Source organism: Pseudophryne corroboree, chromosome 1, assembly GCF_028390025.1.
Source record: "Pseudophryne corroboree isolate aPseCor3 chromosome 1, aPseCor3.hap2, whole genome shotgun sequence".
Lineage (NCBI taxonomy): Eukaryota > Metazoa > Chordata > Amphibia > Anura > Myobatrachidae > Pseudophryne > Pseudophryne corroboree.
This window is the reverse complement of record NC_086444.1, coordinates 480,766,858-480,779,078: the sequence shown is the minus strand read 5'-3', so window position 1 is coordinate 480,779,078 and position 12,221 is coordinate 480,766,858. Positions and strand designations below refer to the sequence as shown.

The 12,221-nt window shown below is 49.4% G+C and overlaps 1 protein-coding gene across 2 annotated transcripts in view; it reads right to left on the bottom strand.

Moving 5' to 3' along the window:
- TUT7 (terminal uridylyl transferase 7) overlaps nt 1–12,221 on the bottom strand; it is a 267,054-nt gene that overhangs the window by 64,876 nt on the left and 189,957 nt on the right. For both annotated transcript variants that reach the window (XM_063913764.1, XM_063913765.1), the window contains exons 16-17: nt 11,435–11,535; nt 10,338–10,395 (exon numbers count right to left, since the gene is read on the bottom strand). In XM_063913764.1, the coding sequence (XP_063769834.1) occupies nt 10,338–10,395; nt 11,435–11,535 (159 nt within the window). The remainder of the gene's footprint in view (nt 1–10,337; nt 10,396–11,434; nt 11,536–12,221) is intronic.

The following is a 12,221-nucleotide window of genomic DNA, read 5'->3' as shown; positions in this document are numbered from 1 at the left end:
ATCCCAGAGTGCTGTGGGCAGCACAAAAGGAGGTTGGATGTGAAGTACTCCTTGCAAGAAAGTCTGTACTTCTTGCAGTACTGCCAATTTCTTCTGGAAGAAAATTCAGAGGGCCGAAATCTGGACCTTGATAGAACCTAGGCGTAAGCCCTTATCCACACCAGCCTGCAGGAAACCGAGGAAACATCCCAAGTGGAACTCCGTAGGTGGATACGAGCGTTCCTCGCACCAAGAGACATACAGTATCGTCTCCAGACAGGAGGATAGCGTTTTGACGGCACAGGTTTCCTGGCCTGAACCATGGTAGCAATTACTCTTTTGGAAAGGCCCTTGTGAGCTAGGATGTTCCGCTCAACCTCCATGCCGTCAAAGGAAGTCGCTGTAAGTCCGGGTAGATGAACGGTCCTTGTTGAAGATCTCTTAGTGATAGAGGCCAAGGGTCTTCGATGGACAGGTCCAGAAGATCCGCGTACCACGCCCTCTGAGGCCAATCTGGGGCAATCAGAATTGCCTGGACTCCTTGATTTCGGATTCGCTTGAGCACCCTTGGAAGCAACGGAATCGGAAGAAACAGGTAGACCAGCCGGTAAGGCCAAGGCGACGTCAGTGCATCTACTGCCCTCGCCTGAGGGTACATGGTTCGTGAGCAATACCAGTGAAGCTTCTTGCTGAGTCGAGAAGCCATCATGTCCATTTGTGGGCAGCCCCACCAGTCGATAATCTGCCGAAACACCTGATGGTGGAGCCCCCACTCCCCTGGGTGGAGATCGTGATGACTCAGGAAGTCCGCTTCCCGGTTTTCCACTCCCGGAATGAAGATTGCCAACATTGCTCTTGCATTTCTTTCCGCCCAGAGGAGTATCTCTGACACACCTCGCATGCAGGCTCTGCTTTTTGTCCCTCCTTGCCGATTGATGTACGCCACTTATGTGGCATTGTCCGACTGTACTTGGATTACGTGATCCTTGAGTCGAGGTGAGGCAGAGCATTGTAGATCGCCCAAAGTTCCAGAATGTTGATCGGAAGGAGGGCTTCGTGGGCTGAGCACCTGCCCTGGAACTGAGCCCACTTGGTGACAGCTCCCCATCCTCTCAGACTTGCATCCGTCGTGAGGAGGATCCAATCCTGGATCCTAAAACTCCGGCCTTCCAGAAATTGGAGGACTGCAGCCACCACAGGAGGGAAATCCTGGACTGAGGTGACAGGCGTATCCATCCGGTGCATCTGTAGATGTGATCTGGACCACTTGCTCAGGAGATCCAACTGAAATGTTCTGGCATGGAAACTCCCATATTGGATCACCTCGTATGAGGCAACCATCTTCCCCAACAATCTTATGCAAAGGTGGATAGATACTTGAGCAGGTTGGAGTACCATGCGGACCATCTCCTGAAGCGTTCTCGCCTTGTCCTCCGGGAGGAACACCTTCTGGGCCACAGTATCCAGTAACGTCTCCAGGAACACGAGCCACTGAGTTGGCTCAAGGTGGGACTTCTGTAAATTGAGAATCCACCCATGGTGTGACAGAAGTTGGACAGTGCAGTTGATATGGAGCAATAAAAGCTCTCTGAATCTTGCTTTTATCAGGAGATCATCCAGGTAAGGGACAACATTGACCCCCTGGACCCGGATCTGGAACATCATCTCCGCCATTACCTTTGTGAATACCCTCGGAGCTGTGGACAGACTGAAGGGTAGTGCCTGGAACTGGTAGTGACCATCCAGTAGGACAAACCTCAGATGAGCCTGATGAGGTGGCCAAATTGGAATATGAAGGTAGGCATCCTTGAAATCCAGGGAAACCATGAATTCCTTTTCTTCCATGCCGGCAATCACTACTCTTAAAGATTCAATCTTGAACTTGAAAACCCAGAGATAAGGGTTCAAGGACTTGAGATTCAAAATGGGCCTTACCAAACCGCCTGGCATCAGTACCACAAACATTGTGGAGTACTAACCCTTTCCCCGTTGTTGTATTGGTACTGGAACAATGACATGGGACTGGACCAACTTTTGGATGACCTGTTGCAACGTTACTTGCGTATCTTCCAAAACTGGCAAGCTTGATTTGAAAAATCGTTGGGGAACAGCACCGTCGAACTCCAGCTTGTAGCCCTGAGAAATGAGGTCCCTTACCCAGGTAACCTGGCAGGAGATTTCCCAAATGTGGCTGAAGTGACGCAGTCGAGCTCCTACCTCCAGATCCCCTTGGGGTGGGTGGGCACTGTCATGCGGAGGACTTAGTGGAAGCATAACTGGTGCTCTGTTCTTGAGAACCGGTGTTCACAGGTCTTTTTGCCTTACCGCTGGTGCCTCTAAGCCACATTGGAGGCACCTCTGGCCCTAGATCGAAATCTGTTAGACCTAAAGGACTGAACAGACGGCCCCAGGTAGGAACCTAATCGGCGGGGCCCCAGAGGGGAGAAACATGGATTTCCCCGCAGTAACTTTAGAAATCCACGTATCCTGCTCAACGTCAAAGAGCCATTCCCCAGAAAAGAGGAGAGATTCCACACAGCACTTGGACTCTACGTCTGCTATCCACTGATGCAACCATCAGGCCCTGCGCGCCGACATTGCCATGGCAGAGGTCCTAGCATTAATATTTCCCACCTCCTTGAGCGACACACACCGGATGCGTGCAGTATCCTGAATGTGCTTCAGGAGAGTCACCATAGTGACCAGAGGCATATCCCTGGAGAGGCCCCTACTGAATTTGAGAAGCCCGTGTGAATGGCATGGGTCATCCAGCAAGCCGGTATGACCAGCCTTTGTGATACACCTGCTGCTGTGTAGATAGACTTTACTGTAGTCTCTGTTTTTCTGTCCCGGGGGCCTTTTTTTGACAATTGAGAGACTGATACGTCAACCCCCGGGGGTTCTTCACAGATTTTCCTACCTTCAGGAGCAAATGGGAAAGTGTGCAAAAATCTTTTTGACACTTGGTATTTTTTGTCTGGATTTTACCAGGCTAACTTCAACAGGTCATCTAACTCTGCAGAATCAGGGAAAGTGACATTAGGCTTGTTCTATGTAAAGAAAAATTACTGCTGTGACGCAGCGTCCTCTAGAGGGAGTTTTAACATGTCCCGTATAGCCAGAATGAAGGGGTTCAACACCCTGAGCAGAAGTGGAATCCCCACTAACGGGATCCAAGCCCTCCCCATCCTCCTGTACATCCTCATCTGAATCAGAGAGTAGAGCAGGTAAACCACGCTTTTGTGGTCCTCCGTGAGAGAGGGGGGGGCTGTGTAACATCTGCCCTGGCAGCCAAGTCTGCAACAACCTGTTGTAGTAGCTGAGTTTTTTTGAACATTAGCAGTGAGTTGTGATGACTTTTCAGACATCATATTTTTAATGGCCCCTAGCCAGGAAGGCTCTTGACCCTCTCACCCAAACCCCTCACTGAGTTGTCAAGATTGGCTGCATTGTTCACATGAGATAAGGGAGAGATTCTGATGTGTCAGACACTGTATAGTTTATGTTTACCCATGTTCACAGTAAATCACAATGAGATACACACAGACAGTAAAACTTATCAAACCTGCCCTTAACTGTATGTGAGAGGGAGATATATAGAGAGAGGAGACCAGCACACCCCAGCTACACTGCCCCAGTGAGGCTGTCAGCTTATTTCACAGTGAAAACCTATGATTTCTGTCCTGCATAGGACACAGTGTGTGTACAATAGCGTCTCTCGCCCTTTGCTACACCCTGTATCAGTTTTCCAGCATGTTTTGAGTGTCAGGAGAAGCTGTGCGAGCCTGCTGCTGCTGTAGTAAGCAGAGGAAGGCGTCAAATTACCGCTGGTCCCACTCTCAGGTAGCTCCACCCACCCTAATGGCGCCGGAGCTACAGAGTTTTTGTATACTGGCAATGTCTCCTAAAGTGCTTAAAAACATCACACAAGTGCTAGTTTAAGCCACCGCTAGCCAGTTTACACAGGAGGCTATAGCGAGCCACCCCCAGGAGGGTCCCGTATGCCTCCCCTGCGTGTCAGCCGCACCTTGAACCGGGGACCCCCGGTTTGTACTTACCACCTTAGTCACCTTCAGGCTAGTGTTAGGGGTGTGCTGCGATTGAGACAGCAAAAGCGCAGTGGCTCGCTTAACAAACAACCTCTCAGGCCAGTGGTCCTGCAGCGGGGAAGCGGCTCCCCCCCCCTAACTCCCACATGCAGGTATGCCGTTGCCCGAACAGCACACTGAAAATAACAAAGATTTTAAATTAACTGAAGAAAACTCTCTGGAGCTCAGAGATGTGCATCCTCCCCTGAGGGTACTTTTTTCTAAACTGCCTGCGGGAGGGGGCAAAGTGGGGAGGATCCAGCACACCCAGTGAAGAAATTTAAAGGACCCCGTCTATACCCCATCGTAGTAAGTCTCCCCAATATCCCTTATGGATGCTAGAGAAACCATGCATATTCCCCATTAACACCCATGCATGGCCAGATGTTATTCACAACCGTTACAATGCATTGACAGTTTGTACAGTCTACTAAAGCAAATGAGATTGTATTTTGAAAGGAGGGAAGAGGTGGGGGCTGTTCCTCATCTTCTTTTGGCACTATTTTGCACTAAATATTTTAGGGTTATTGAAATAAATAAGAATTTACTTACCGATAATTCTATTTCTCGTAGTCCGTAGTGGATGCTGGGGACTCCGTAAGGACCATGGGGGGTAGCGGCTCCGCAGGAGTCTGGGCACAAAAGTAAAGCTTTAGGACTACCTGGTGTGCACTGGCTCCTCCCCCCATGACCCTCCTCCAAGCCTCAGTTAGGATACTGTGCCCGGACGAGCGTACACAATAAGGAAGGATTTTGAATCCCGGGTAAGACTCATACCAGCTACACCAATCACACCGTATAACTTGTGATCTAAACCCAGTTACCAGCATGATAACAGAGGAGCCTCTAGAAAAGATGGCTCACTACAGCAATAACCCGATTTTTGGTAACAATAACTATGTACCAGTATTGCAGACAATCCGCACTTGGGATGGGCGCCCAGCATCCACTACGGACTACGAGAAATAGAATTATCGGTAAGTAAATTCTTATTTTCTCTGACGTCCTAGTGGATGCTGGGGACTCCGTAAGGACCATGGGGATTATACCAAAGCTCCCAAACGGGCGGGAGAGTGCGGATGACTCTGCAGCCCCAAATGAGAGAACTCCAGGTCCTCCTCAGCCAGGGTATCAAATTTGTAGAATTTTACAAACGTATTTGCTCCTGACCAAGTAGCTGCTCGGCAAAGTTGTAAAGCCGAGACCCCTCGGGCAGCCGCCCAAGATGAGCCCACCTCCCTTGTGGAGTGGGCATTTACAGATTTTTGGCTGTGGCAGGCCTGCCACAGAATGTGCAAGCTGAATTGTACTACAAATCCAACGAGCAATAGTCTGCTTAGAAGCAGGAGCACCCAGCTTGTTGGGTGCATACAGGATTAACAGCGAGTCAGATTTTCTGACTCCAGCCGTCCTGGAAACATATATTTTCAGGGCCCTGACAACGTCTAGCAACTTGGAGTCCTTCAAGTCCCTAGTAGCCGCAGGCACCACCATAGGTTGGTTCAGGTGAAACGCTGAAACCACCTTAGGGAGAAACTGAGGACGAGTCCTCAATTCCGCCCTGTCCGAATGGAAAATCAGATAAGGGCTTTTACAGGATAAAGCCGCCAATTCTGACACGCGGCTGGCCCAGGCCAGGGCCAACAGCATGACCACCTTCCATGTGAGATATTTTAACTCCACAGATTTAAGTGGTTCAACCCAATGTGACTTTTGGAACCCAGAAACTACATTGAGATCCCAAGGTGCCACTGGAGGCACAAAAGGAGACTGTATATACAGTACCCCTTTTACAAACGTCTGAACTTCAGGGACTGAAGCTAGTTCTTTTTGGAAGAAAATTGACAGGGCCGAAATTTGAACATTAATGGACCCCAATTTCAGGCCCATATACACTCCTGTTTGCAGGAAACGTAGGAATCGACCCAGTTGAAATTCCTCCGTCGGGCCTTACTGGCCTCGCACCACGCAACATATTTTCGCCAAATGCGGTGATAATGTTTTGCGGTTACATCCTTCCTGGCTTTGATCAGGATAGGGATGACTTCATCCGGAATGCCTTTTTCCTTCAGGATCCGGCGTTCAACCGCCATGCCGTCAAACGCAGCCGCGGTAAGTCTTGGAACAGACAGGGTCCTTGCTGGAGCAGGTCCCTTCTTAGAGGTAGAGGCCACGGATCCTCCGTGAGCATCTCTTGAAGTTCCGGTTACCAAGTCCTTCTTGGCCAATCCGGAGCCACGAATATAGTGCTTACTCCTCTCCATCTTATAATTCTCAGTACCTTGTGTATGAGAGGCAGAGGATGGAACACATACACTGACCGGTACACCCACGGTGTTACCAGAGCGTCTGCTGAGGAAGTCTGCTTCCCAGTTGTCCATTCCCGGAATGAACACTGCTGACAGTGCTATCACATGATTTTCCGCCCAGCGAAGAATCCTTGCAGCTTCTGCCATTGCCCTCCTGCTTCTTGTGCCACCCTGTCTGTTTACGTGGGTGACTGCCGTGATGTTGTCCGACTGGATCAACACCGGCTGACCTTGAAGCAGAGGTCTTGCTAAGCTTAGAGCATTGTAAATGGCCCTTAGCTTCAGGATATTTATGTGAAGTGATGTCTCCAGGCTTGACCATAAGCCCTGGAAATTCCTTCCCTGTGTGACTGCTCCCCAGCCTCGCAGGCTGGCATCCGTGGTCACCAGGACCCAGTCCTGAATGCCGAATCTGCGGCCCTCTAGAAGATGAGCACTCTGCAACCACCACAGGAGGGACACCCTTGTCCTTGGTGACAGGGTTATCCGCTGATGCATCTGAAGATGCGACCCGGACCATTTGTCCAGCAGGTCCCACTGGAAAGTTCTTGCGTGGAATCTGCCGAATGGGATTGCTTCGTAGGAAGCCACCATTTTTTCCAGAACCCTTGTGCATTGATGCACTGAGACTTGGCTCGGTTTTAGGAGGTTCCTGACTAGCTCGGATAACTCCCTGGCTTTTTCCTCCGGGAGAAACACCTTTTTCTGGACTGTGTCCAGGATCATCCCTAGGAACAGAAGACGAGTCGTCGGAACCAGCTGCGATTTTGGAATATTGAGAATCCAACCGTGCTGCCGCAACACTACCTGAGATAGTGCTACACCGACCTCCAACTGTTCTCTGGATCTTACCCTTATCAGGAGATCGTCCAAGTAAGGGATAACTAAAACTCCCTTCCTTCGAAGGAGTATCATCATTTCGGCCGTTACCTTGATAAAGACCTGGGGTGCCGTGGACCATCCAAACAGCAGCGTCTGAAACTGATAGTGACAGTTCTGTACCACAAACCTGAGGTACCCTTGGTGAGAAGGGTAAATTGGGACATGAAGGTAAGCATCCTTGATGTCCCGAGACATCATGTAGTCCCCTTCTTCCAGGTTCGCAATCACTGCTCTGAGTGACTCCATCTTGAATTTGAACCTCCGTATGTAAGTGTTCAAAGATTTTAGATTTAGAATCGGTCTCACCGAGCCGTCCGGCTTCGGTACCACAACAGTGTGGAATAATACCCCGTTCCCTGTTGCAGGAGGGGTACCTTGATTATCACCTGCTGGTAATACAGCTTGTGAATGGCTTCCAAAACTGCCTCCCTGTCAGAGGGAGACGTCGGTAAAGCCGACTTTAGGAAAACGGCGAGGGGAAGACGTCTCGAATTCCAATTTGTACCCCTGAGATATCACCTGAAGGATCCAGGGGTCTACTTGCGAGTGAGCCCACTGCGCGCTGAAATTCATTGAGACGGGCCCCTACCGTGCCTGAGTCTGCTTGTAAAGCCCCAGCGTCATGCTGAGGGCTTGGCAGAGGCGGGAGAGGGCTTCTGTTCCTGGGAACTGGCTGATTTCTGCAGCCTTTTTCCTCTCCCTCTGTCACGGGGCAGAAATGAGGAACCTTTTGCCCGCTTGCCCTTCTGGGAACGAAAGGACTGCGCCTGATAATACGGCGTCTTCTTATGTTGAGAGGCGACCTGGGGTACAAACGTGGATTTCCCAGCTGTTGCCGTGGCCACCAGGTCTGAAAGACCGACCCCAAATAACTCCTCCCCTTTATAAGGCAATACTTCCAAATGCCGTTTGGAATCCGCATCACCTGACCACTGTCGTGTCCATAACCCTCTTCTGGCAGAAATGGACAACGCACTTACACTTGATGCCAGTCGGCAAATATTCCGCTGTGCATCACGCATATATAGAAATGCATCTTTTAAATGCTCTATAGGCAATAATATACTGTCCCTATTTAGGGTATCAATATTTTCAGTCAGGGAATCCGACCGCGCCAACCCAGCACTGCACATCCAGGCTGAGGCGATTGCTGGTCGCAGTATAACAACAGTATGTGTGTAAATACATTTTAGGATACCCTCCTGCTTTCTATCAGCAGGATCCTTAAGGGCGGCCATCTCAGGAGAGGGTAGAGCCCTTGTTCTTACAAGCGTGTGAGCGCTTTACCCACCCTAGGGGGTGTTTCCCAACGCACCCTAACCTCTGGCGGGAAAGGATATAATGCCAATAACATTTTAGAAATTATCAGTTGTTATCGGGGGAAACCCACGCATCATCACACACCTCATTTAATTTCTCAGATTCAGGAAAACTACAGGTAGTTTTTTTCTCACCGAACATAATACCCCTTTTTGGTGGTACTCCTATTATCAGAAATGTGTAAAACATTTTTCATTGCCTCAATCATGTAACGTGTGGCCCTACTGGAAGTCACATTTGTCTCTTCACCGTCGACACTGGAGTCAGTATCCGTGTCGGCGTCTGTATCTGCCATCTGAGGTAACGGGCGCTTTATAGCCCCTGACGGCCTATGAGACGTCTGGACAGGCACAAGCTGAGTAGCCGGCTGTCTCATGTCAACCACTGTCTTTTATACAGAGCTGACACTGTCACGTAATTCCTTCCAACAGTTCATCCACTCAGGTGTCGACCCCCTAGGGGGTGACATCACTATTACAGGCAATTTGCTCCGTCTCCACATCATTTTCCTCCTCATACATGTCGACACAAACGTACCGACACACAGCACACACACAGGGAATGCTCTGATAGAGGACAGGACCCCACTAGCCCTTTGGGGAGACAGAGGGAGAGTTTGCCAGCACACACCAGAGCGCTATATATATATACAGGGATAACCTTATATAAGTGTTTTTCCCCTATAGCTGCTGTATTTTTAATACTGCGCCTAATTAGTGCCCCCCTCTCTTTTTTAACCCTTTCTGTAGTGTAGTGACTGCAGGGGAGAGCCAGGGAGCTTCCCTCCAACGGAGCTGTGAGGGAAAATGGCGCCAGTGTGCTGAGGAGATAGGCTCCGCCCCCTTCTCGGCGGCCTTATCTCCCGTTTTTCTGTGTATTCTGGCAGGGGTTAAATTCATCCATATAGCCCAGGAGCTATATGTGATGCATTTTTTGCCATCCAAGGTGTTTTTATTGCGTCTCAGGGCGCCCCCCCCCCCCAGCGCCCTGCACCCTCAGTGACCGGAGTGTGAAGTGTGCTGAGAGCAATGGCGCACAGCTGCAGTGCTGTGCGCTACCTTGTTGAAGACAGGACGTCTTCTGCCGCCGATTTTCCAGACCTCTTCTGTCTTCTGGCTCTGTAAGGGGGCTGGCGGCGCGGCTCTGGGACCTATCCATGGCTGGGCCTGTGATCGGTCCCTCTGGAGCTAATGTCCAGTAGCCTAAGAAGCCCAATCCACTCTGCACGCAGGTGAGTCCGCTTCTTCTCCCCTTAGTCCCTCGATGCAGTGAGCCTGTTGCCAGCAGGTCTCACTGAAAATAAAAAACCTAAAACTAAACTTTTCACTAAGCAGCTCAGGAGAGCCACCTAGTGTGCACCCTTCTCGTTCGGGCACAAAAATCTAACTGAGGCTTGGAGGAGGGTCATGGGGGGAGGAGCCAGTGCACACCAGGTAGTCCTAAAGCTTTACTTTTGTGCCCAGACTCCTGCGGAGCCGCTACCCCCCCATGGTCCTTACGGAGTCCCCAGCATCCACTAGGACGTCAGAGAAACACACCTCTGAAATAGCTGTAGATGGATATGTGAATTATAAACCAGATATAAATATAAAGATATAGAAAGTATAATCGGGTATTCCAGGCATACATTGTCCTGTGCACAAGTGCACTTCTCTTTATATGGTACAAGAACTGACAACTTCCATAGAAGGTGCTGCATAGTCTACTTGTGTTACAGTACTAAAGTAGTAGACATTCAGGTGTAAAAGTTAGTACATACCTTGATGCTTTTTAAGATGTCTTGCCAACTCTTCAATAGTCCATATGCAATCTAGTTCCTATAGAAGAAGTGGCACAGGTTATGGGTTTGTTTATTACATATAATATACACAGTGCCACAGGGGCAGATTGGGATGGAAAACCAGCCTGGGGAATTGATAGAAGCAGCCCTAATGAGGGTGGGGTCTGTTGAAGGGGTGGGTTCTGTCAAGGGGGGCAGGATCCCTTCTTAGAGGGCCTGATTCTGTGTTGGATGCAGTTGCGGCCTTCCTTACATCTTTTGCTGCAGTTACACTTGTGACTTTATACTAATGCCGCTAGAATGCACTTCCCTGGGGTACATACGTCTGAATATGCACTGGTCTCCCACAGGAAAAAATCCCACACATTAACCCTGAACAGGAAAATACAAAAAAATATTATCCCCACAGGGAAAAAAATCCAAACACATTGGCCTCCACATTGGAAAAAGCAAAAACCTCCAAAACAAAAAAAAAAACAACAACCTGGGTTTTGGGGGTACAGCGTCTATGGGACTGATGCATAGACCCTGAGAAACACACACAAACCCTGACCGTTTAACCTTCCCATGATGTGTGTCTCTCGCCTCCCCGCATGCAGCCACTGGCTGGGATTGGATGCTGTCAGCACATCCAATCCATAACCCCCCCCCCCCCCAACAAAAAAAAACAACAACACATAAGTAGCCCATACCCAGCCAACAAATACCCCCCTCCCCTGTAGTATACAGCAGTCGCCGATTGCAACACGGTGGGGACCCCAGGGGCAAACAGCGGGCAACCCCACTCTCCCCACCCCCCCAGTACAGTATACAGCAGCCACTGGCAACCTTCCTCTCTCCCCCAGCATCGGCAGGCAAACCACATCTCTATACTCCCCATAGCAGCCGGCAACCCTCCTCTATACCCCAACAGCAGCGGCCGGGGAGTCCTAGTGTCTGCAGTACTGGAAGGGGGACTGGGGCACCATATATGAATCTGCCTGGAATGTGGGGAGGGGGAAGCCCACCAAGCAAACCAGCGTTTTGCTTGGCGTTCCGCTGGGCCAATCCGCCCTGCAGTGCCATTTCAAAATTACCTCAGCAGTTTCAAGACCATCAAATGTCATGCAGATATCTAGATCACTCTGTTTAAAGCCAAAGCCATTCTTTGATGACCCAAACAAGCTAAGCCTGGCACCTGTAAAAAAAAAAAAAAAAAAAAGGACAAAAGTTAACACCTTTTTTTTTACTCATGAATGTCTCTGTAGGAAGTATACAGTACATTAATTTTTTTTTTATATTATATATCTATCTCTATATCTCTATCTCTTTAAGGAATGTTTCCAGCACATCGCTTGAATCCATGTCATATAGAAGGCTCTTCTGGAGGCAAAGGCAAGGTTCTACCCAGAGCTATTAGGATGTACCTACTAACAGTAGTATACACTGCGAAATTTATGTGAACCGTTTGTGATATATTAGTGTTTCACTGCACATAAAATTAAGTTTGAACATTTTAGTAACAGTAGAGTTTGGAGAGGAATTAAATATGCACTGGAGACATTTCTGCGGAGATTGGGGACCTGTAGACTGGTGATAGATGAAGATGTCCACCATTCTGAAAACATTTTGCGCATGTGTAATAGGGAGATCACTGGGAAAATGGGCACCTTTGGCTCCCTAGAGCCCTGCGCATGTGCAGTACCACAGTGCCAGAGGATACTAGTGCTAGAGAAGCACTGCCTCCTACAGCGGAGGGAAGGAGGCCCGGACAGAGACTGCACACGCGCCTCCTACTCTCTTGATACGCCCCTGACCTTCACGTTTCCTTTTCATTGATTTAAGCTACAACTACCAGAGTATTTCAATAAGAAAGGGGAAGAG